Consider the following 25,137-nt stretch of genomic DNA (forward strand, 5'->3'; position numbering starts at 1 on the left):
GTCACAGAAATCCTGCACTAGGTTCGTGTGAAAAATACATGTGAAATACAGAGAGAACTCAGAGCCTTTCTGTACAACAACATCCTACGGAAATTCTCACTCTTCTGCTTCCTCCTTGCGTTCACATGTCACCGAAAATGTTCCCCTCCACTTGCAACTATCACAAGAAATTGTACTCAGAGTGCTGGGAGCTATAATAATTCCAGTTTTTCAGTTTTCAGGTTTTCTCTTGCTTTCAAATATTTGCAGTTAGAAAATGCTCTTCTGCTCCACAGGAATATATTGATTTCAGGGACACTGTAATTTTTCATTATCAGGAGGATCAAATTAAGGACATCAAAATAAAAATGACACAGTCATTTTGATTTTCCATTTCAAAGCAAAATTAAACAACGCTTTGAAATGGTGATTCAAAGTGTGCCGCTCAGCTACAGCAAATCTTTTAATTTGGATCAAAACCACTGACTCCACCCCAACACTTTTTACTGAAGATGTTTCAAAATTTGCTAGTCTGCAAAGTCTCTGCTTTTCACCTCTCCACGCTCCTCCCTGGAACACAAATTGTCTATTGAAACGTCCCCAAAGGAAGATATTCTCTTTCCTTAATAAGAATTATGATGACAACAATGACGAGAATAAAAACAGCAATAACCTGATCCTAACACACGGGGCTGCATTACAAGACGGCGATAAAGTTGAAAATCCCTCTGCTGGGAAGACTTTCTGAGCGCTCCTGCTAGACTCCGAGTAATCAAGGATCTGATGATAAAATATATTCATAAAAGCTGCTGCTATCAAAGTGCCCCGCAGCTCTTTTTTCCAGCTATCCAGCATCCATGAATATTTGGACAGACAGACGTCCAGCAGACAGGACAGCGATGCCTAGCCGCCTGCGGGAGACACGTGGGGCCGCATAGTGCTACCATGGCTTGCACCAAGCCGTGCCTCCTTCTCTTCCCCAGAGTTTCGATGCCATCCCAGAACGTGTGAAGTGAACTTCCATCTATCGCATTCACTCAGAACAAACGGCTCTCTTCTGAAATCCCCTTCGAACAGAAGGGAAAGAAAACCAGAACTGGATGGGGAGAAAAGAAAACAAAGGGCCTCTTTGCCTTCCTCTTTTCTCAGAGCATCGCTTTAGATGTTACCACGGCATGTAAATGCAGAAAAGGCATTGTCTGTAGACTCTTTCTCACAACTGGCAGTAGTTCTGCTTTGAGTCTAACTAGATCAAAAAGGGTCTAAACCTAAACTGGGATGGGCACAGGGGCAGCTGCCCCTGCCAGCATGTGTCCACCCTCTGCGTGGCTGGGACCTCACAGTAGGTAAGGCCGATAAGTCCCGAAGGCGCCAGCCCCATGGACCCTCCCTCCCGCTAATGCTCAGGGCAGACCTCTCAGAGGTGAGGGGTATTTACGATCCACATCCAAGGCCATAGCATAGCCATCCTAAGTGCCTCTGCCCCCAGCACAAAAAAAGTAGAGGTGTCGAAAACCTTATCCCGGGTTGCCCCTCAGGAACGCACTTCTGTGGCAAGGAACAGATTCCTCAGGTATCACAGACATTATTTGCAGGAGGTGCAACCTATTAGAGCCACGCTCATAGTTATTTAGCTCCTATGCTTTTTAATTCTTCTTTTTGCATTTGTACGAACAAGGCATTGAGAAGAAATGTGTATCACAGGCTACTGTGACAGGCAAAATCTTTATCACAAGACTGGTGGGAATACAGCTTTCAGAAAGGAAGGAGGGGTTTCCAGATGTTATTTACAAGTAAATCCATGCTCCTCTCTCTATCATAGATTCATATCTTCCGCATTTCACTCATCTTTTCAGCCACCTTACAATATTATGCCAACTCTTCCAAGAAAAATTACCTATCAGCAATCACAAGGGTTTTAATTTATACAAAGAATAAATATTTCCATCAAAAGGCCCTTTGGGAAAGCTTTGGATTTTGGGTCCTATTGGACTTTAGGTGACTTACAAGCAGCTGAACTATTGACTGAAATGGGAACAAGAGGGAAAACACTGTTATTCTCTGACCTTTCTAAAGACCAGTAATACTTAAAGCCATTCAGTGTGCTCCATAATCTTTGGCACAGACTATATAGCCTTTCACTGAGCACCTATTGTGTTATTTCTCCTTCCTTTACTGGAATTTTAGAGCTTCCCTATTATGATATAAAGACTTTTTCTAATGGCAAAAAACCAAAGGATTGACCAAAACCGACTGTGAACAGGTGGCTTTAGAAAAATCTTGTTTGCATTTCTGTAAATTCCCCCAAAAGAACGCTCCTCCCGCCCACCAGCGCAAATTTAGGATGGCGTTTTTAAATGAGTGTTGTTTTGTTTGAGATCCTAAGCTCATAGCTGTGAGACCTGTGAACCCTTGGATCCTTTCTAAATCTATAGCTCTAATTTAGAAAACTAAACTATGGTTCAGGAAGAAAGTCAAAGAAAAACGTATTCAGCTCCAGGGCATGCAAAAAGATCAAACCATATGAACTGGAAGAAGGTTTGCAGGGGAAGGCAACCCACCTTGGAGAAATATCACATCCTTGCTGCATAAAAGCTCCTAGGGAGAACCAGAGACTGTTGAATATCCCAAACTCATTCGTCTGGTCATTGGCTGGCTGGTCCCGTCCTTCCTCAAACTCTTCGGTGTGCCACTCATACGGACTGAAGCGACTAACCAGGAAGAGGACAACGCTTACTCCAATGTAGGCAAAAACAATGCACATCCATATTTCATAAGCCAAAGGATCCAGAAAAGAAAAAACTCCTGGTTTGGACTTCTGAGGTTTTTTTATCATGATAGAGATACCGAGGCTCATAAACGGTTTGGAAAAGTCTATAACTTCTTCTCGAACCAGAGTGATGGTTAATGGTGCCACAGCCACATCAGCTCTCTGAAAAGGAGAGACAAAGAACAGATTGCATTTGGGGGATAGAATGCATCTATCAGCTCCAGTTCCTTTTTCTTGGATCTCTGTTTACCTCTGCTACTTAAAAAATAATCAGACAAAATCAACTGCAGGAGAAACATTAAAAAAGCAGCCCACAATATTACTATATTATTTCCATTTTATCACTACTGATTACCAGGTCTGTTTTGAAATCACAGCATTTTCTTTTTCCAGTCACCTAGCTCTTCTTGTCTGATTTATCCACTGATGTCACAGTCTGATGTAGATGACTTTCACTAAAAGAGCCTTATCATCCAGACATCAAAAGAGGCGAGGAAAGGCCAATCGCCTGAAAAAGGATGCCGCAATGTTTACTTCCATCAGGAACTGCTTTTTGATTGCATAACTGATGTAGGAGAAGAGGAAAAAAGTTCCAGTGACACTGACGGGTACTGTCTGTTTATTTTACAAACAGTCTCGAAAATGGAAAGCCAAATGTATTGCAATGGCTGTGGGTACATCCCACAGCCTCCTGGCGGGACAGCATGTACCTAGTGCCCGCAGTGTGACACACGGGCCTGAGCATGGATGTCCCCTACACTGCTAGGTTGGAAATTATGCTCCTCTGAAAGGTGACTTAAAATATCTCAGCTGGGGAACCACCAGAGTGAACCCATTTTGGCATACTGCCAGGGTATGACTGCGCTCCCAGTGCTGCCTGGAGTTTGCTATAGGTTGTCAAATCCTGCTCCTGTGCCCATGCTCTCGCTGTGGGCAGAGGCTGAGCTCCTACTGCCTCCCATGGCTGGGCAGAGCTGGGAAGTTTTACCTGCTGGATTTGCCTGTGTCTTTCCGCTGACTATGAAGGGAGCCTAAATAAATAATTTAGACTAGACATCTGGCTTTTTACATGTCTATGGGAAGGTGAGTCAAGTTTCATTCCTCATACCTGTACGTGTATTTGGCTCAGTAGCTTTGTACATCGAGCTACAGTTCCCATCCTACCCAGGTACTGCAGAGATTGGATATCAATGGAAGTGAGTGGCTAGACAGAGAATGGTCCAGTCCCAGCGTTCAACTAATCTTATGCTGAGTGTCTGAAATTGTATCATTCTTTTATCTTGCCATTACCATGCAAATATAAAAAAGAGTAAAATTCGGGAATTCTACCCATGGGAAAGTTTGACCTTTCAGTATTTCTTCTACCAAAAAAGGCAGGAAAAAACATATTTTTGGAAATGTTGAAAAGAAATATTCTGACATTTCCACAGGCACAGGATGTGCCGTCCCTCCCTAAATTAAAATGTTTTATTGGACTTGTTATCTGCATTAACAGAGCTTCAGCCCTCAAGATAGCTCGAGCCTCAGGGGGGAAAGAAAAAAAGAAGATTTAACTAGGTAGCATATAAAGTTCAGTACAGCACTATGTTTCCCTGCTTCAGAATGAAATATTTCTGAACATGTAAAAAAATAATTCAGGTGATCAAATATTAAAGTTTGCATTCAATTTTGCCCAAGAGAGTGTAAAAACAAATCATTAAAATCCCTTTTTTCCTTTGGAAAAATCCTGATTTTTTTTCTTTTTTTGAAAACTCACAGTAAACTTTAGTGACTAATGGGTGAAAAATTAGACATAAATGTAAATCTTTATGGTGGAAATAACAGTAAGAAGAAGATACTCAAAGAGAAGCATTTTGGTATTTAGGGTACATCTGTCCAGACTGATGAACCTTATTTGATGCAACCATTTTAAGAACAGTTGGGGTGTGGAGCCGGCTCAATGATGGTATTCTAGGTATTGGTTTGGGGGTAGATTCTCTTGTTATTTATTTTGGAGGACTTCTTTGAGCGCTTCTCTGCAGGAAAGAATCTTTGCAGAGTGGCAGGTACTCTTCTTGAAAGGAAGGGTGGTGGCATTCAAGCTCTGAGGATCCCCGCAATATAGACTAATGAGAGCGCAGTGGTGGCATGGAGGTTGCACTGACAGAAGGCTGAGGAGTTGGCAGCTAGAAGAAAGGTTCCCTTTTATTTTAGGACTTGAATCTATTCTCAAGACAAGAGCTAAAAACAATGGATGAGGTTGCAAACTTACCCCATAAACCAGTTCTCCCACCATGCCGTTCCACGTTTTAGTGTCCGGGTCCCGGGCTCCATACTTCCCATCTCTGACAATCTCCAGCCTGTAGTGGTAGCCAACATGCTTGGCAATCTCCGCAGCAAGCTCCACGCAGTAGCCTTCGTATCTCTCATTGCCTTCAAACTGGTTGGCATTCTTCTTGAGCATCACATATGGGTCTTCCTGGCACAGAGAAGACAAATATTGAGCCATGCTTCACCTTTCTAGAGGTGCGCCTCAGACTCTCAGACTAGAGCACAGCGTACAGTTTCTGGTCCTCTTGCAAAATCATAGCTCTGTGGTCCTTCACCAAAGGCAGTCAATGCACAAGGGAGTTGTCACTAACTTATTACTAAGGGTGATTTTATTACAGCCTTTTTCTATTTAGTTATACAGAATCTGGGGGTAGCTCCTGTTGTGATAGACCTGATGGGAATGGAGTAGCTGGTGGTATTTGGGCCACAGCCTTTCGGTGCTGTTCCATAAAGGATATTTAGTTCATCCAACCTGCAAATTTTTAGAGGCATGTCTATCTATGTGGGCACTGGTAGAATCAAATTTGCTGGACAGAAGAGAGACCTAAAGGTGTTTAACTGGGTTTGGGTATTGTGTCATCTTCTCTATAGACTCACAGTGAGCAGTCAACAAACAACTTACTAAAATTTCATCAGTGTCTGCAAGGTAAGCATATACAATAACATAGTACATGATACCATATATTATGAGGTACCTATTGTTCCTTCACGATTATAGCGGAGATTTGTTTTTAAAGCTGTGATTCAGACTCTCTGCACAATACAGCCTATCCTTCCCAAAAGTACAGCCCCCATTCTGTGGGCTAAATACAAAGCACATGTATAATGTTCCTAATTTACCTGTGATGATGCCTCTACTGTCTTGTCATAATCTTTTGTATTTCCTGCACTTACATGAGATCCCTTAAATGCTTATTTAATTAGCCACAGCAATTTTCAGATGCCTTTATGAACCCAACAGGAAGCAGTAAGTGTTGTTGTTGTTATTACTATTATTATATAAATTATAATCATAAATCATTACAACGGAAGGCATGCAAGAGGGAAGAGGGAGTCGGCGCACCAGCAGATCAGGAGCGGGAGAACTGGATTAGAAGTCAAGAACTTACTAGGATAGTTGTGACTATGTAAGTCCTGTTCTGAAGACTTGTAGACTCATTGCCACTTTGAGTATCCACGGCTGCTGGAACCAACTTCTCATCTTCATTCCAGTAACCAATCTGCCGAATACAGAACCAGGACATCTCATTGACACCTCTTTCAAATATTAAGCAAGTTTCACTAACAGGTTCGGCCTAGAAAAGTCAGCTCTCTCTGCATGTTCATACCCAACCAGAGATCTCATCACCTCCTGAAGTTTTAATCTCTTTTGCCAGTGGGACCAGGAACTCCCCCTTCCTATCATGCCTCCGTGCTGAGAATAACATACACCATTTGCAGGTTAGCAGAGTGCATCTAAGCACATAAAAACAACCAGAACACAGCACTGGGGAATTGCTTCAATTCTCTGCCCCCTCCCCACATCCCCTGTGTGATGAATTCTTCATATTTTTCTAGCAGTGAGCATGCCTGCTGCACGTCCAGATCTTATAGGTGGATCACATGCTATCCTGCAGCTGAAAGCCTGCATGAACATAGGGCTGACTCTTAGGACATCCTGAAAAAAACAGGACAAAAGTCAAGCAAGAAAAAATCAAACTCTGGAAAATGTCAAAAGGTATGGAGTTATGAATAAAACTAAACAGCTGTAATAACTGGCAGAATTTGCATGTTAGGCTGTGCTTATTAATAATCAGGGATTCAGTTTGAACTATTGCTGCTTGCAGGCAAAGCAGGGTGCCAGCAAAGATCAATAGGAAGATCATCATTGAGGTTATCCACTTTGAGGTGGTTTATCCACTTTATAAGAGGTTTTCCATCACCCCATGTAAGCATGAAGTTGCCTGAGCTCTGCTCATGCGGAAGGGATTTCTTATCTCAGTGGGATAAGATATGGGAAGGGGTATTAACACAGGGCACTACCAGGAGCCTGCCGATGGCAGATTAGAGATCATAACAATCCAAGAAGAGAAAAGCTTTACATAGGCTTCTCAACCCTCTTCACCGCACAGAGAAAAAGAAAAGAAGGTGAGGAAACAGCTTCCAAAGCGCTGCCCTCGGGCAACAAATGGAGACATGCATATTTGTTTTGCACTACTAACTTGGAAGATCTACGATACAGTACACATCTTGGCAGTAATGGATGTGTCCTCTAAATAAATATCACTTCTGTCAGTAAATACACAGGCAAATCAAGACATTTAGCTATCCTATTTCTTCTCCTCTAGACTCCCTCCAAATTGCCAACATCTTTCTCTAAGTTCAGAGCTCCAAGCTGCACCTAATACCTCTTAGGAATACCAAGTACAGCGGGAAGATCACTTTGCATGTTTTAGAAAAGATGCTCCTTCTGTTTCTGTGAGGAATTTGCTTGTTTTTGCACGACCTTGCTGATTCATGCTTGACGCCGTGGTGGGCTCTGATCTCACATCTGCTGCTCTCAGGGGCAAGTGTGAATTGGGGCAGAGGGAGTTTGGCCTGTAAAGGTGCAACTGTTGCTGTTTGAAGTTTTTCTTAGTTTCAAACATACATTTTATTTTTTCTGGGGAGCAAGGGGGTGCAAGACAGGTTCCAGTAAATGCTGCATTCCAAATTATTTAGTAGATATCCTCCATTTGTAAGATAGCTGAGTTACTCTTTGGTCTTCAGAAAAATAATCTCTAACACGGGACATAACTTCATGGAGTCAGATTTTCAAAAGCACCTGTGTTTCAGTGGCTCAGTACCCCTAAACAAGGCCAGATTTTTCAGCGTGCTTAGGATATAAAAAGAGATCAAGATTCCAGAATTTCACAATAATTGCATCGCAATCAGGACGTGGCTAGTGGGAAGGCTCATCACTTCAAGGAGAGTAAAATTAGGCCGGCATAAAGAGTTCATCTATACAGGCTAGGGTAGACAGATTCTATCTGGCTCCGCCTCTGCTCATTGCTTGGAAAGGAAAAGTAGGGGAGCAAAAACACAAAGCTGCGTAGCTGGTCCTGAGCCAACATGCTCTGCCAACAAGAAGCAGCAGTAGGGACTGAGCGGGTCAAGCTTTCACTACCCTGGCAATCTCTGCTCCACAGTCTCTTCAGCTGTGTAGATTCCCTTGCTGCTCTTGATGATCCTTTCTATATTTTTATAGTAAGACACCATGAGTTCTCCCTAGTGCTTGGATTTACTCGTGTAAAGAGCTGAGAACACACTCATGGTGACTCTGCTTGCAAGCTTTCATGAACAGAAACAGCCTTTGAGGCCTAACCACGCCGTAACACAAACGCTGGGCTGGTGCCTAGCCCAGGATCTGAAGTCAGTCTCTACTTTACCTTTCTGATCCCATCATGTTTCATCTCAATCACATGCAGGGTGTAGTTGGTCCTCCGTCCCTTCTCATTAAACTGAACGTTACCAGATAACCCCTCAAAACGGACCTTAAAAACATGAAAACCAGTGAAGAGAGGAAATTGGTCAGCATTACATGCTGTGGCAGTTCTGCAGCAGTGAGTTGTGAAGAGACGCAGAATGCAGGTATGTCCCTCAGGTGCACGCAGCAGAGACGGGACTTCTGCCAAACACCAGGCTTTCATTTGGTTTTACTCTTTTCAGCGCAGCTAGCAGGGCATGCGGACTGGCCGTGTGCACACGTGACGTCAAGGCCCGTCTCTTAAAACTTTGTGGTCTGTTACTGAGCTCAGTGAGGCACAAGAGCTAGATGATGTGTGTGAGCCCATCACTTCTTGGGATGTGACACTGCGCTAAATCAGCTCTGAACTGTTTGGGTTTTGTGTCTGGTCATATTGTCTAAATCTGACCAGAAATCAGGCTTTGGTAAAGAGCTTGTCAGTCCAAATCTGGAACTGTATTTACAAGAAATACGAAACTGTGGCCATAGCCCCCAGCTGCCACTCTTCGCTGGAGAGGAGTCTATCAGGTTAAAACAAATTTAATTACCTGCTGCATCAGCTTAATAAAACCTGACAATTTAGTATCATAAATGAGATTCGCATAGGCAACTTTGAGTCATAAATCTCTGCTGATGACACTGGTGAACTGAGGAGTGCTGCTCAGGCATCACATCACACTTCCTGAACTTTTCCTTTTGGTGCAGCCATGTGAGCTGTTGCAGACGTGCCAGCCCGCTGTGGAGAAGAGTCTCCGACTGGAATTATAGCATGCGAGGACTGAGCAGTGGGGAGCAGGAATATGAGTGTGAGTTTGGGTCTTTGCGGAAGAATATTGGGGCCACCGGGTTGTGAATTAAAAGTTTGTTCTCCCTCCTTCCACTAACTCTGGACAGATCTGTTCTCTCCGCAGCTACTGGGTTCCCACGTGTAAAATGGGAACAGGTACTTCATGCGTTTTGAAAGCTGCCTTTTCATTCTGAGATCCTCAGAATAAAGGCACAGAGTGAAGAAATGAGAATATATCAGTGCGAAGGAAATCTGCTGCTAATCTGCTTAAGCTGTATTTGTTTTGCAGCTATTATCGCAAAGTTTTGTCATGAAAACTAGCATCTGCCTGTATTTCCTGAAGCTCCTTCAAGTCAAGAGGTGTACATGGTGACATTTGGAGAAACATGCATTTCTCTTCTCACAAGGAACAGCGCTGCAATAGCACTATTTTCCTAAGCACTCCCACGCCTGCTCTTTTGATGGCCCCTTTGGCTTTCTTTTTGGGTCTTGAGCGACTCTGAAACTCCAACCCCAGGGTGGTCCTGCTTTATACACTATAAAGGCTAGTGTACCACTCCTATCCCTTTTATGTGTATGGAAGAAATCTTAAACCTGTCATATCCCCATAGCACTGAAACAGCAAAAGGGGTTTCTCCCAGCGATGCTGGAGTCATTTACCCTTCCTTTGAAACCGTCTCGTAGTTCCTTTTACATTTGCTTCCTTGACTAAAACTGTTCCTTGATTAGCTAGATGCAGCTCTGTCTCATCGATACATGCATTTTTCTCTCTTTTTGTTGAGTGAGAATAGCTTGCCCTCGGAATCGATCAGAGGACCAATTTCAACAGTGCTAAGCACCACCAAAGCAAACTGGACACATGCAGCATTTCGGTACATTTGCGTGCAACGCACAGGCATGTCGTTCTAGTGCCGCATGGGCTGGGAGTGAAGGGAGCTATTGCGTGTCTTTTGGCTTACAGGTTTAGTCAGCAGCTGGGAACTGGCCTTCTACTTACTAGATCTGGTTACAAAATAAGATTAACAAAAAATCCATCAAAAATAATCATAATCTTTTCAAAGTAGAACTGAAACCTCAAGGGACTGCTTTAAAGTAATATTTTGTGAGCATCTCCTGAAAAAAATCCTACTTTTTTAAATAAAAGCGTATATTTTTCTCAAATGTGTTAGATGTCTGTTTCTGAAAAATTGCAGACTATTTGAAACTGCTTTTCATTTTTGCTCCTGCCATCCATGACTCCTTCCTACACTAAACAGAAATGAGGCAATTCAGGAGCTTATTCAAGACATTTGAGTAGAGAAAAACTTTTTTCTTTTAAACAGATCATAAAATTTTAGGCATTAGCAAATGGGAGATGATGAAAAAGCACACTGTGAATATCTGTATGAATTGCTGTAATTGTGAATCTTTGTAGAAAGGATAACTCAGACCTTCAGTCTAATCATAAGTTCTTCCTATTTCCATCTACCTCTTTCTATACTGCAGTTATTGCTATAATACTAAGTGCTAGATGTTTATTAAATTCACAGTTAAAATTTCCCAAGGAGTTTCCTTCTTCTCCTACAAGTTTCAGAGCCTTTTATTCTGATCATCATGACTAAACTGGTTAAACATTTGGAAAATGGTAATTTTTCAATGGTAAAGAAACAATTCTTGCAAACAGTTCTTCGTTTGCTGCGCCTAAACACACTGCAGCTGGAAATTAAGAGTTTTGAAATTGCTTTAATGAAAAGATGAGGGGTAAACTTCAGAGAAGATTTTCACATACACACACAACATTGTATTTTCCAAGTAGATCTAATTTTAATCTCCTCTTCTCGTAAATTCAATAAAGGAAAATGCTTGAGTGCCCGTTGTTCATCAGATGACTTCCAAGTATTTCCTGTTTATTAGGTAACCGATCTCCCTAATGCATCAAGGAGACTGATTTTATTATAAGAATTTGGAAAAGCATGACAGTGATTTGCCCAAGGTCACATAGTCAATGGCAGGCTTGGGAATAAATCAAATGCAAGCAATCAAATCAAATCAAGTGTAAGATTTAGTTTTAAAAGAATCCTTATTTACCAGTAAACTAAAATCAAATCAAAACAAAATACTTGGCAAAATTTATATATGACACACAAAATAACCAAATTAATTTAGTTTTTATTGCCTTTGTGGTTAAGGAAAGAAGATGGGATAAGCTATATTTGGATAACACTGAACTAGCAGTATTTCCAAGGAATCATCTATTTTTGAAACCAATTTAGCACAAAGTATGAGAAAAAAGTAGAGTATATGTCTGAAAAAAGAACACTAGAAATGAATGTCAGTCTTGAAATTCAAAGAAATTTTGAAACGTACTGCCTTGCTAAATCATTGGTAAGTTTAATGTTTTCCTGTCTCGCTATAAGTTTAGTTTAGATTTTGCTTATTCTCTTTCAGAGACCTGACTCTGCTCTGGAAAGGCTCATCCCTTTGGGCATTTCTGCTGCTAAGCATCCCTCTTCCCTGATCCTACCCCAGCTTCCCACACAAACGTCCCCGCGACGGGCATCAGCTCAGTGCCTAACCTGCTGCAGTGCTCTCTGAATGTCAATCCCTTGGCCCCAGGGCACAGCCGGGTTGGCGAGACAGTCCCCGGCGTTCCCGCGACGGGAGATGTCAATCCGCTGCCTCCGCAGGTTCTGAAACGCCTCTGCCATCACCCGAACCCCGTCATAGGTAAGAGCAGATGTGTACTAGAAAGAGAAGGGGAGTTGCACATCGTCTGTTAGGGTTAGCCGCCCTCATGCGCGTTACAGTGGTTCCCCTCATGGAAAGTTTTCAAGTGATTTTGTTCTGTTTTAATCCTTCCAGCACTTCACTTACTCTAATCACTACGGTCTTGTTGACTTCTGAAAGTTGATACCTTGTCCCCCAGAGGACTCGAGAGTGAGACTCGCAGCTCCTGATGCGGGGCTAAGGGCTGCTGCACTTGCCTTGTGTTCTTCTAGCTGAATTGCTGTCAGATTGCGCTCCCTGAAGAGGACTTAACCTTAAAAGGCATTCACCTATAATCTGAGTCTTTCTGTTTCGTTAGAACGAGGAAAATGAATTTCTAAGGAATACATTATACAGCATGAATATGAGACTATATGATACTCAAAAACAAAAAATAAGTCACCCTTTCTGTTCATACATGGAAAGGGGAAAATTCTGCTTGAATACGCAAAAATTCTGCAAAAGACGAGTTTATTCAAGCAAAAATTTGTACAGAAAACAGTATAAAACTCTAGGGTGAACGGCAACCATTACAGTTAATTCCTTTTCCTACCAATCTATTTACCAGTTCCTTTTCACCTACCAATCTATTTGTTTTCAAATGTCATATAGAAAAAAAACCAACCCCCCCCTCCCTTCTTGACAGCTTCAATCTTCCGTGTCAGGAATTAAAATACATTTGTTGGCTATTGTACAGTGACTTGAAATGACTGGTAAGAACATCTGGAGAGACTTTGTTACCACTGGAGATCTAGCAAACAAGTCAATAGTTAAGGAGTTAGTGAGGCTTTTTTTTTTTAATCCTAAACAGGAGGAGATGTTTAATCTCTAGCTTTAAGAAGGGTGAAAGGGGAGACTGCGTGAATATACTAACTTGTGCATTTCTCAGCAGGCAGCAGCTACTGCCTAGTAGCATACGGACAGTGTTGAGACACATGGAGTGGATAAAATTCATAACTATATTAAGTGACAAGGCTTTAGGAGCAAGACAAGCAAGATTCAAGCGCTCAGTGTGATCAGAAAGAGGCAAGACCCTGCCTAAACTAAATGATTTTCTATACCACTTGCCTTTGGCCTCTTCCAGTCCACACGAGGATGCTCCCTGGCATCATTATTCTTCCACTGCTGCATGATCCTAGCTGGAACAGCGTCTGTGTAATTCACCAACTGGAAGCCAGTGACGTTGGCTCCACTTTCCTTGAACTTTGTCAGGTCAATATCCATGAATCCCTAGTACAGGAGACAAAAACAGCAGAAGCTCATCAGAGGAGCACGTTCTAGGTGGATAATAGGAAACCTGCCTATCTATGAATAATGTGGCAGCCGGCTTAGAAAAATCTCTTCCCTCTGCTAAGCAAGATCCTGGACTCTGCAAGGCTCCACTTCCCAGATCATGGGGTGAATGTGCCTTTCTCATTGGCAATAGGAGGGCTCTGAGCTGGATGCATCGTGCTGTTTCCCTCCACAGAGATGAACAGTCATACTAATAACAGTTCTTTTGCAAGAAAGCTATCAGAATAATGGAAAAATATATCTCAGATAATGCTTGGATGAAAATACCAAAATTCTCAACAAACATTTATTAGTAAGAATTATTCAGCCATCTCTAGCTTTTATGCACTCAGTTACCAGCGGAGAGGCAATTCCATTTCAAGTTACAGTTTGCGGAAAAAACAAATCCTGAAAAACAAACTTTCAGTAGGTTAAGAAGTACATGGCCGGTTAGCTTGCCAAAGGAGTCTACCTGTTAGAAAAGACAGGGCAGAGAATTTACTTACTTTGGGAGAAAAAGGCATTTTTTGCACCTCAGATTACTGGTGAAATTCATTTCTTTCATTTCTCTGCTGTTTTCCCCTACCTCTTGCCCACTACGTGTGATGAACACAAGTGCACAAATACACATGTACATTGGGGTGGTGGTGTGGAATTGCTGTCACCGGTAATCCACAGGTACATAAAAAGCAACTGCTGAAACACTCCAGATGAATCAGAGGCACAATAATTAGAGAGGCAGTGCAAGCAAGGTCATATTTGGCATCCTTGCTTTGATCCTATCTTTTCAGTATTCCAGATTCGAGAAACTCTTTGCTGCACCCCCTTGCACAAAGCAGAAGAAGCTTGAATAAAGGTTTGCTCTCCTGCTTGGCCGTTGCGTGGGGACCAGCAGAAGTCTGGTGTTTTCTTTCAGAGTAGAAGCACAAGAGTTGCAGCTAATTAGCTTCATTGATATCATGAGCAACCATAACACATGGGGGAAAATGAATGCAAGAAATATACACGATGCAGCTTTGCCTTCCCTTTTCCCTCCACAACACACTGCCACTCTACGTCCTCTCCAGGCACCTTCTAAACCTACCGCTGAGCCCCCCTCCTTCTCTTTCTCCCAATATACGTGATGATGCTGTGAGTTAAAGAAGTCAAATCACACCCCTCCCACAAGAGACTGACTGGCTTCCCACCGTAACGCTCTCTGTGCATGGGCTGGGGGAGCTAATTAGCTCATTATTGCCCAAGATTAGGGTCAAGTTGTTAGATGGAAACCTGTTGTGGGAGTAGACAGCTTGCAAGGAAAAGACTAAATTGCCCTCTTACACTGACATCAGACCAAGGGAGTCATAAGTGACTCAAAAAAGTCCTTAAAGACTTTCACACTTTTTCTCCCTACTTTTTGTAAGCAATTTAGCATCCTCTTACTGGCTCAGGATTGGATGTGCGTTTACAGATGCTCCAAACATGATTTATTTTGCTTCAAAGTGCAGTGATTTAGGTAAAAGAATATATGTAGTGATATTCTGTGACTACGTATTCCTCAGAATGCTGGTTTAGCCCACATCAATCTTGTTTGTAATTGCTAGCGTAGGGGTTTCAGAAAGCCAGAGCTGTGATTAATGAACAGGAAATGCAGTAGGATAACTGTCCCTGACATCTTAATGCATTTCAGGCCAAGTGGTTTTTGACACACAGAGCTCCTAAGGTTCAGTAAGAGGAACCTCACAGGTTGCCAACTGGTTATTCATGGCTAGGACCAAATTACACTGACATTTTGCTCCTGGGAGGTACTCAGGGGAAGAAAATCTGTCAAAAGAAACTATCATGCAGCAACTTGAAGTTTGTGCCACCAGCTCCTCCTTGGAAGGCCAATAAAGGCATGAAGGAAAGTCCAAGTTCACTACTGAATACGAATGAGATGTCGTGTCTAGTGTCCTTAACCCCCCAATGAGCAGATTTAAATGGGAAAACTCAAAAAAGGTTATGAGACCAGTGACTGGACAGCAGTGGTTGAAAACACTGTCTTTCACTGTTTTCCCCAAACCAAAGCATTCTGGAGCTGAAACAAGTATTCAGTTGGGAATATTCCAATTCATTGGGATTCATCTTATACAAAATTTTAAATCAATGTGAATAGACAAAAGGAATGAATTCTTCCTGAAGATTACGTTAGTTTTACCCCCTCAAGTCATTTTTGACATAGTTCAGGTTGGTTAAAAAGTGTGAAGACTTCTGAAGCTTTTCCAATTGTTTAAAACAGATGGGAGCAGGGAGAATGTAATCTAACCTTGAATATCTCTTTGCATTTCAGCTGTTATCAACTGCTGAAATAACTGCTTTCACCTGTTATCCCTCCTCCACATGCCCCGGTACAAGGTTATTAAAGGAACGGTCCTAATTACAAAGGAATTTTAATCACTGCACCACAGAAATCTGCTCAGAGCAGGGCTGGGTGACGTGACAGCTAATCTGCCAGTGTAATACAGTTGAACTGGGAATATTGGTGGTCAGAAATGTTAGGAACCAATTCCCAATGGTGATGAATTCTTGCTGTCTAAGACATAAACAAGAATATATATCAAATGTTACGTCTTTTGAAAGTGTTTCTATTCACAAAGTGGTATCAGGAATTAAATATGCTTATCTATCTTTCTGGAATGTCAGTCAAGGCTCGCAGGAAAGACTACAACAGGAGAATTACTCTATTTGCAAGTAAAGAAGCCATCAATCATCCATCATCTTGTCCTAACTATAACCATATCTTGCAAAAAGGGGACCTTTTATTTAGTTTTCAGCCTGTCTGATTTAGAATCCAGGAAATAAAAAGCAGAAGTCTAGGCTAGCCCTGAGTTTGCAAAAAAGGAGGGATGGAGACAAAGAGAGCAGCTGTCCCATCTCGGATGTAATTGTCTAACCCACTATGGGATATTATCACCAGTTATTTCATCATTAGCAGATTTATCAAAGAACAGTGACACTATGTGAGTAATAAATACAACCTGCCGTCCCTAATATTCAAGTTTTATATAGTGCAACTCCATGTGAGCAGATCAGGGAAAGGTTTATGGGGAATGTGAAGGCTGCAGAAGCTCCCCCTGCCACCCCAAGTCTCTGCATGCATGCAGCGTGCCCTCCCAAACTGTTGTTTGTGTGTACTGATGTACGGGTCCCTTCTGCGCTGGACTGCATCCAGTCCTGGGCACGGCACCACAAATATTAATTATGTAAAGCCTCATATTACCAGGAAGTACTGAGGGGAAGAAGATGTAAATTGACTGATGCTTCTTTTACCTCGGAGAGCCTGTTTGCCATCAGTAAATCACTAAGGAAAGATTGAGCTGCACTGCTATGGGGCGGCAGATGTGCTTGCAGCAATAGCTTCAGTATCAAACAATTTGGAAAGGAACCAGCACAGAATTGCTTCCCTTTGCCATCAAATCAAAACCAGTAAGGAGTGGACAGTACTGGAATGAAGTACTCCCTGGGCCCTTAAAAGCCAGAAGTGTTCCCAAAATGTGCTAAAGAATATTAGAAAAAGCCAGATTGGCAGTCGTGTCTTTTAAGGGAAATGGGCAGAGTGCCTGGAAGCGGGTGGAAGCAGCCTTTACCCAGGCTCTTTAGACCTGAACTGCTTGGGGGCCTGTCTGCTGGGCAAGCAGGTATCTGGTTTCAGCTCCTCACGCAGGACTGCCTGTCCCTGGGGAAATCGGAGGAACAGAAGGAATACAGTAACTCATGCTCCAGCACAGGCTCAGTGCCAATACCCCCAAGAAACCAGGCGCAGCAGGACTTGGAGGCACCGCGCAGGTCGCCTGGCCCCCGAGTGGGGCACTACCTGGACGCAGGGACTCCAAGGGAGACAACATTTCGGCAGCCCGCTCTGGGAGTCAGCGAACCTGGGCTCGAAGGGACAGCGCATCTGTGGCCCACCCTTCCTAGGGCAGGACTAGTGTCGCCTAGATTTAAATTCGCTTCGCAAAATCAGCTTGGCAAACCAGGGAACATGGCCTCCTGCCTTGCGTATGCCTGGAAAATGCTTGGCTTTCTCTGAATGCAATTGAACTAGGGGCTGACAATAAACCACAGAAATTTGGGCCCATCGGTGCTGCCATGGCTGAGGCAGCCTCCCTCCTCCACACCAGCTCTGACTCACAGCATCTGCAACAGCCAGGCTTGGTTCAAAGGAGAAAACCTGCTCTTTAACCCTTACTGTGGACTGTTCTCTCCACTTTAATGAACTTTGCAAAGCGATTACATGGAGAAGTCCTGCTGTTAGTAAATAACATGGGCAGCTGCGGAAGACCTTAATGCCTTCAAAGAGCAAAAGGAAAACATGGCTGTACTGGGAAGGATACCTTCCTCATTGTGTTTTCCTTGCTGCATCTGTTTTTTATGCTGTGCTTAAACTGAAACTGTTTTTCAGCCAGAGGTTGTTTACTATCCTGTTCACCACCACGGTTCTTGGGAGAGGTGTCAGCAAGTCACACATTTATATTCCTCTGCACTGCTTGTGGGCTCAGTCATCAAAGGCAATGCATAATGCAGGAAGACTGATGGCTTGAAATGGGCCTCATGAATCCATCTTGATTAACCAGCCCAGGAAAGATCTGCTTTGAAAAGAAAGTCCCCTAGAAATCAGCCACCTCTTTATTTATACCCAGAACTTCATCAGGAGGCGAGACATTGAGTGGGCAGCGCAGGCTGCTGTCAGACGGCGCAGGGAAAGCCGTCATCCCCTTGCGCGTGGCCACCTTCAGATCTGCCAGCATCACTTAGGCCCCTGCGTGTCCCCTTCCACCCTTGTCTTTAGGTGCCTCATTGTCTTAAACCTCTGCCTGCTCACAGGGCACTGACAACGCTGGGCAGCTCTGCTCGTCCTGTGCTGGGAAAGCAGCCACAAGTTCTCTGTAGTTCAGTAAGCTGGTATTAATTGCTGGCGTTTGCCCTACAGGGCACCTCCTACAGTATAATTGGGCTTTTGAAGCTCCTGTAACAGCCAGAGAGGGCTGAGCTCCTGGCAGGCTGCAGCTGCTGTTCTCATAAACCTTCATGCAGCCCAACCACAGCACAGTTCAAAATCTCAGCACCTTTACTTCAAGGCTTGGCTTCTCCTGAGAGGAGGAGGGCCTTTCAGAGAGTCTCCTTGAAGACTGTCAAATTTCTGAGAAACACTTATTTTTTCTCTTCCTTTTGCATCTTCTGCACCCTGCAGATCTTCCACCGAGACTGGTAATGCTCCTCTCTGAACGAGGACACAGAGCAAATGCCCCTTTCTCTTGGACTGCCTGGAGAGGGCTTGCTGGCTGAACCAAAACACAGCCCCCTCACCCCAGTAATGAGCGCATTGTCCTCAGAGTAAGGACTGATAGTCCTTTTTTTGGTCAGGGATGAAGGCACTGGAGTCTACTTATTTTTTTTTTATGAACCTGTGTCCCACACTAAAACACCACTTGGGGTTCTCTCACCGGTGTGAGCATCTCCATTGCTCCCAAGACAGGAGCTGCAGGAGCTGTGAGCACAATGCCCCACTGCAACTGCTCTGCTGTTATCACAGGAGGAAGCCTACAAAACTGTTCCAGTTTAATGCAGATTAAGAAAGATGGTTTAGGGCATTACGCACAGAAGCTTATAATTGCTGGTTTTCAGTTCTTATGGTGGAGTTGTCTCCAGGAAGAGAATATTTTTTCACTGCTTAGTGAAATCTGAATTTCTCTTCAAAAGTAGCTTTGATGGAATCTCTTCCGCTGCACATGGCTGTCTGCTTTGTTTCTCAAATGGGGCAGAAGGAGCAAGAGTGAGTTTAAGCAATTCACCCAAGCTCACCTAGAAATCTGTGGCAGCATCAGGAAAACGGCCCGGTTTTCTTTAAACGCAATGCATGTATGGCCTGCCATGCCAAACTGCCTCCTGCTAACAGTCTTTATGACTATAAGAAACTTTGCAAAACAAAACAACTGCTTTTGAATCGCTGTAGATCAGTCAAGTGAATACAAAACGGCTCCTGTCATTCCACGGTACCCTGGATCATCCTGCAGCCAAGTGGAGTGCTTCCAGATGGAGCATTCCTAATATACCAAATTATCTTCAAGCTTGACTTCTCCAGTAAAGCATCATTCCTCACTCCCATCACTTTAAATTAAGAAGGAGGGTATGTCAAAAAGAGCCCATCTGCTCAAGTCCCATTCCAGCATGCTTTCCAACAGGAGATGATTTCTTCTCGTCTGCAGAATTATTAATATGTCAAATCCTATTGAGATAGCAACACATGCAAATCCTTGCTATAATAAAGAGGCAAATGAAGGAGAAAGAAAGTAAAAAGAAAGAGGGGTGGGACACACTGTCAGACAGGGTCCCAACCTTGCACTTTGTGGAGTTTGTTTTGTGCTGGTCTATTGGTATAAAGTAAACTAAGTCAGGTGAGGATCCACACTTCAAGGACACAGGGCTGGAAATGACCAGTAACTTGATTTTGTATAGTTCGGCAGGAACATGATTTTATGTGTGTGCTGCTACTGCTTGTACCAATATTATCCTATTGCTGCAGAACATACGGGGAATAAACAGTCATACAGATCTTGGAAACCTCAGTCCAGGCAGACGGACAGACTTCTAGATGGAAATTTGTACTTTAGAGAGCTTTCAGAGAGGAAACTGATTTAAATGTTTGGGAAACACGCCCTGTAATGACAGATTCCAAGACCTCAATCAAAGATATGATTAAGGGGTAACTCGGTCACAATTTACAAGTATCTACGTAAGGAACAAACTTCAGTAATGGAATATTCAGTCTAGCAAACAGAGACTCAAATCTGGTGGAGGAAGTTGAAGAAAGGCAAGTTCAGAGTGGAAACAAGCACTGATGAAGTCACCATGAGAAAGATATCATGGATTTACAAGTTACTCCTTGCCAGATGAGCTAGGGTAATGGATTAGGAGAGTGCAAATGGGAGAGGAAACCTGTGAGCTTAATGCCCTTTTGCTGAGATCTAAGCAAACACTTTTCCTTCCAGTGGTTATGATATAATATCAGTTGCTCACCCGATGCTCAGTAATTTTTTTAAGCCACAGTAAGTCATGTTTTTGAGCCTTCATTAGCTACAGCAAAAATCCTTCCAAGGCTGGCAGTCTGTCTCAGGTTACCATGTTTCAGACCTGGTGGTACAGAATTTCTCCCGAGGGCTCCACTTCCACTTTCAAAGAAAAGACCAAAGAAGCGCATTTAAACTGCAGGTGAACTGAACTAAACTTGTAGATTTTGCCTGACTCCTGCGTAAGTTACTGTGCTGGAAAACTGCAGCGCTGGTAACCTCTGAAACCATCACAGCTGCTTGTCATGTGAAACTCTGTCCATGGCCCAACTCAGCACTGACACATGCTGATATAAAATGGCATAGAAAAAAATGCTTACCTTTGCTAATCGACACTGTTCTTATCTTTTCTCTTCCCTGCCACCCTAGCATCAGCAAACTCATACACTTATCTATTCAACTTCAAACAAGAGCATCTGCTAAAAGAAGAACCTGGACTAATGGGGGAAAAAAAAGCTGAAACACCATATATGGCAGCTGTCCTTAATACTTTTCTTTTAAAGATAGGTCACAGGAATGTCACTTATTTTAAGACAAAGATTTTTCTCTGCCCAAGAGAGCTGATGTTCTCCCATTACTGACAGTAGCCAACCTACATCCCTGGAATAAGGCGAACAGATACGTGAAGCCAAGGTTACAGGGAAAAAAGTTTGCAACATCAAAAGAAAGGAATCCCAGAAGTTTCTAAGCTTCCTCCTCTGATAGTATTGACTGTATTTTTTCTTTTGTGGTTGCTAGACTGATGCTCTCAAAGGCTGAGAACAAAGCTTAGAAAAATAAAACCCACAATAGCAAACACTACTTAAACTTGCCAAACCTCTTTGAGCTCTAAAAAGAAAAGAGAGAGAAGGGAGAAAGAGAGAGGGAGGAAGGGAATGGACTGCAAAACCCTCATGCTGGTATACCTGACAAATATGCAGACTGGTAGCTGGTAAAAGCTAACTGGAGTAACTCTAGTGGGTAGTGGTTGAAGATCCGGTTTTCATGGGTTTGCAAAAGCCATAGACCTTTTGTTTACAAATAGCTATACTGACTGATAAGCCTCAGAGAGGGGTGTCCCCAGCTGTGCCTCACCACCCCTTAGCTGCAAAATCAGACCAGACACAGAAACCACAGTGGAAGGAGGAATGTGCTGACCTGGCTAATTCTGCCCCAAGGAGAGGCAGGAACGCTCACGTGAACCCTTCCCCTGGCAGTACCATTTCATGGGATAGACCTCTGTGGGACAGGCAGGGATGAACAGACAAGAGATCGTGCACCTTCAACAGGCTCAGTCAGATTCAGAGGAGGATGTTTGTCCATGGCCTAAGGTGCAGAACAATTTCATTTTTCTTTGTGAACACAGAAATGTTATTGTCTCACCCTGGCAACAGCAATTTCACTGAAAAAGAAAGCTGTTCCTACTAAGAAATACTAGCTTTCATTTGCGGCTACTTGTCAAATTCTGCTCGGTACTTTACTGCAGCTTTCCTGACAGCCACTGCTGGGCAAACCACCATTGATTATTCAAAGTTAGTCCTTCCTTTTGCTCAGGAATTGCCTGTGACCAGACAGCGAGTCCCACCTTGTTCAAAACGCTCCTTTGGATGATTTTGGTAGGACTCACTCGGCCTGTGCATTTGCTTAAAAATTACTTGCTTTAGGTTCCTGATGCAGCACTGATTCGGTCGGAGCTGCTGCAACTGGACAATACTCTGCGTTTGGCTGAGTGTAGCTTTGAACAACCATGTGACCAGAAATTCCCAACATTTGCTTCAACTATGCCGTTTCCATGATTGTTGCCTCATGGGGAATGGCCCAAAAATTTAGGTACCATAGCAAAGAGGCAGATTTTGAAAATTCATCCACTCGGTCCAGCTAGAGTGAGTACCTAAGCAATGGGCAGCCACAAACCAGCTGAGGGCTCCCTTGACTTGCAAGGCAGAGCCTGTCCCAACTAGGGAAGGACCGCTGTTGTCATACTGATGGGCAGGATGAGACTCCAAAAATCAGGACTCCATCAATCAGCACAGGGAACAAGAAGTCACTCATTTGGAAATCTAAAGGCATTTGCAGTTTTTAGCTCTTAATTTATACTCTTACAACTCAGTACTCCAAACTGTGCCACTTCCACAAAATCAGGCTAGCTCCTTCATGTGCAGGTATGCATGTGCCCCTACATGTGGGTATGTGTGTGCGTGGGCAATGCACACCCTGTCCCCTTAAGACTCATCTACAAGGGAAAACGGGGGCTATTTAAGGTCTATCCACTATGTATATGAGTCAGTGTGAATAAATTACAGCATGTTACACCCTCTGAAGGCTGTAATCCAGGAATGAGAAGTCCTTAGAAAAGGGTTAAGGCTACCATGATCCCTTGAATTAGAGCATCCGCACTGTGGTTTAACCCTCCCAGATGCTGACATCCCACATTCTGCCAAGCCCTTATAGCATCTCCGGCCATCAGCACACAGCGGCGATGTGCTACTGCCTCGCCCCTGCGGCACTCTCAGGAAAGCGAGATCTTTCGAGCCTTTTGACATTTTCCTTGCAGAACCGATGCGCGACTAGCTCTCACATAGGCACAGTATATCAAGGAAACTGATTTGGCTTTTGATGCCCACAAAAGGGCCCTCATAATGCTGAGGAGTGTTTTAAAATGGTATTCCCAGGTTGTTTGATTATACCCTGCTCTCTTTCACTGTTTTACATTCCTGTCTCTGGAGTCTGGCTCTCATGCAATGCTGGGTTGTAAGCAGATTGAAAAACAAAGGAAAGAGATTCTGGTCTTTTCACTCCCCCTTCGCTTCCCTTCTTCCGTCAAATCAGCTTGAAAAGCACCAGCAATAACAGTGAGTTCTGGGTGTCCCGTCAGAACTGGGGATGCTGCAGGGACCCAGCGGCTGGGACAGAAAACTGCTTACGCTGAGCAGCCCAGGAGGCAGAGCCTTGCGGCAGAGGGGCTGGAGAACTGAAAAGCCTTTTGCTCTGAGTTAATTATTTATAATCCTGTTGGCTGAGTATTCAGCCCTCTTCTAGCCAGCTCTGTCCTCTTAGCATCTGTGAAGGCTAAGAAAAGAAGTTAAAGATGGGAGAAGAGTGCTGAAAGTGGGAGAGAGAGGTATCCTAACATACAGGGAGATGTCCTTCATAACTCTGTCACCTGAGTATCAGACAACCTCAGGCCTTTAATGCATTTATCCTTATGAAACAATGCAGAGGAGAGGTGATATCACTCTCATTTACCCTTCTGCATGGGTATACATAAAAACACACAGACACACGCACTCCCACTACTCCAGACAGATTCCCTGCTTCCTTTAATGAAGGGGCTTTCAGAAACCTCTGAGGACTGGGGCTCTGGGTTACAGCAAATAATAACTTTTTAAAAATTAGCAACTGCAGTCACCGGCTGCTCTGCAACTTGCAGGTCTGCCCCTGCACAACGTAACATTTTTAACTTTGTAATTGTAAGGTAGCCACCCAGTGCAGAAGTGCAGGGTCAGTACCAGGGCATCGCTGGGTAATTATGTGGCCATTTTTGTCTTGTAAATTACAGAGTTATCCTGGGACAGAGAGAAGGAAAAGGGCAGCAACTGCTTGACTAATTGGTAGTTTAAAGTTTAATTACCCAGAGCCTGACGTAGTGCCTCGCAGCTGCAGCTGCAGGAGGGGCAAGCCGCTCCAGACCCCGCGCGTGGCTCACCTCGATGTGCCACTGCGTCCCCACAGAGGGCAAGGGCAGCACCAGGGCTGAAGGACAATCCCGCCGAAAGCCTCTGCCTTGCACAGCGGGGTCCTAGTTCGGAGAGCAGCCCCAGCCCCAGGCTGCTGACACCAGCCTGAGCTGTGCTGCCTTCCTGGATGCACCAGCATGTCGGAGAGGAGAGGATTCAACGACTCTTCTGGGAGGAGCTCTGAGGAGGAAATCCTCCAGCCTCCCTATGAATTGGGACTATTCCTCTCTTTCTCCTACCTCTCCCCAAACCTCCCTAAGTAAAGAAATTCTCCAGCTTTCTTGGGGGGACAGCAGATGGCATCAGAAAGATGTCTCTGCCACTGCCCAGCACAGCTCTGTCCTCAGAAAACGCCTCCCTGCATTAAAAGAACAATCTTTTCCTTAAGGAACTCCTTAAATCCAGTTCTTTCCTTAGAGCCATGACAATAAGATTTGATTTAGTACCAAGCTGCAGAAAAGTTACATGGCTTTGGTTTACTGGAAGGTCAGAGGGATCTCAGTGCATCTGTCATCAACAAGTCTGCCTTCAGGGCCTGGCGGATGGCTAATGGGATATGAAACACTTCACTTGGGGAGCACACACTGAAATGGGGTTAAAACTAGTAGAAAATGCAAGTCACTACCAGGTGTTGACAGCTTCTTGGTTGCCCAGCTGAAATGAGATGGGAGGGGAATGCCAGCTGCCCAAGTGCCCAAGACATGCAAAAAACTCCCTGCTTTAATTGACAGTTGGCTTAACTGGCTTGGAAGAGATGCACTTTGAAACCTGAGGCAAAAACTGCCTAGCAACCTTGGAGATGCCCTGGCAATGATCTCACTGGCTCTGAGTGGAAAACACCACAAGGAGAACACTACAAAGGACTTTGATATTTTTGCTACCCCAAAGGTAGATTAAAAAAAGTCTGCCAGCTCGTATAATTACGAATATTCGTATAATTACGAATATAGTGCTTTGCAAAAATTTAGTTAGCCAAGAAAACACCAATG

At 43.7% G+C, this 25,137-nt stretch overlaps 1 protein-coding gene across 2 annotated transcripts in view; it reads right to left on the bottom strand.

The window, feature by feature from the left end:
- The window catches only part of GRIA1 (glutamate ionotropic receptor AMPA type subunit 1), a 129,823-nt gene that overhangs the window by 35,739 nt on the left and 68,947 nt on the right, over positions 1–25,137 (bottom strand). For both annotated transcript variants that reach the window (XM_009685650.2, XM_009685649.2), the window contains exons 6-11: positions 13,144–13,305; positions 11,886–12,053; positions 8,467–8,571; positions 6,169–6,279; positions 5,001–5,207; positions 2,541–2,911 (exon numbers count right to left, since the gene is read on the bottom strand). In XM_009685650.2, the coding sequence (XP_009683945.1) occupies positions 2,541–2,911; positions 5,001–5,207; positions 6,169–6,279; positions 8,467–8,571; positions 11,886–12,053; positions 13,144–13,305 (1,124 nt within the window). The remainder of the gene's footprint in view (positions 1–2,540; positions 2,912–5,000; positions 5,208–6,168; positions 6,280–8,466; positions 8,572–11,885; positions 12,054–13,143; positions 13,306–25,137) is intronic.

This window comes from Struthio camelus, chromosome 13 (genome assembly GCF_040807025.1).
Source record: "Struthio camelus isolate bStrCam1 chromosome 13, bStrCam1.hap1, whole genome shotgun sequence".
In the NCBI taxonomy this organism is placed as follows: Eukaryota; Metazoa; Chordata; class Aves; order Struthioniformes; family Struthionidae; genus Struthio; species Struthio camelus.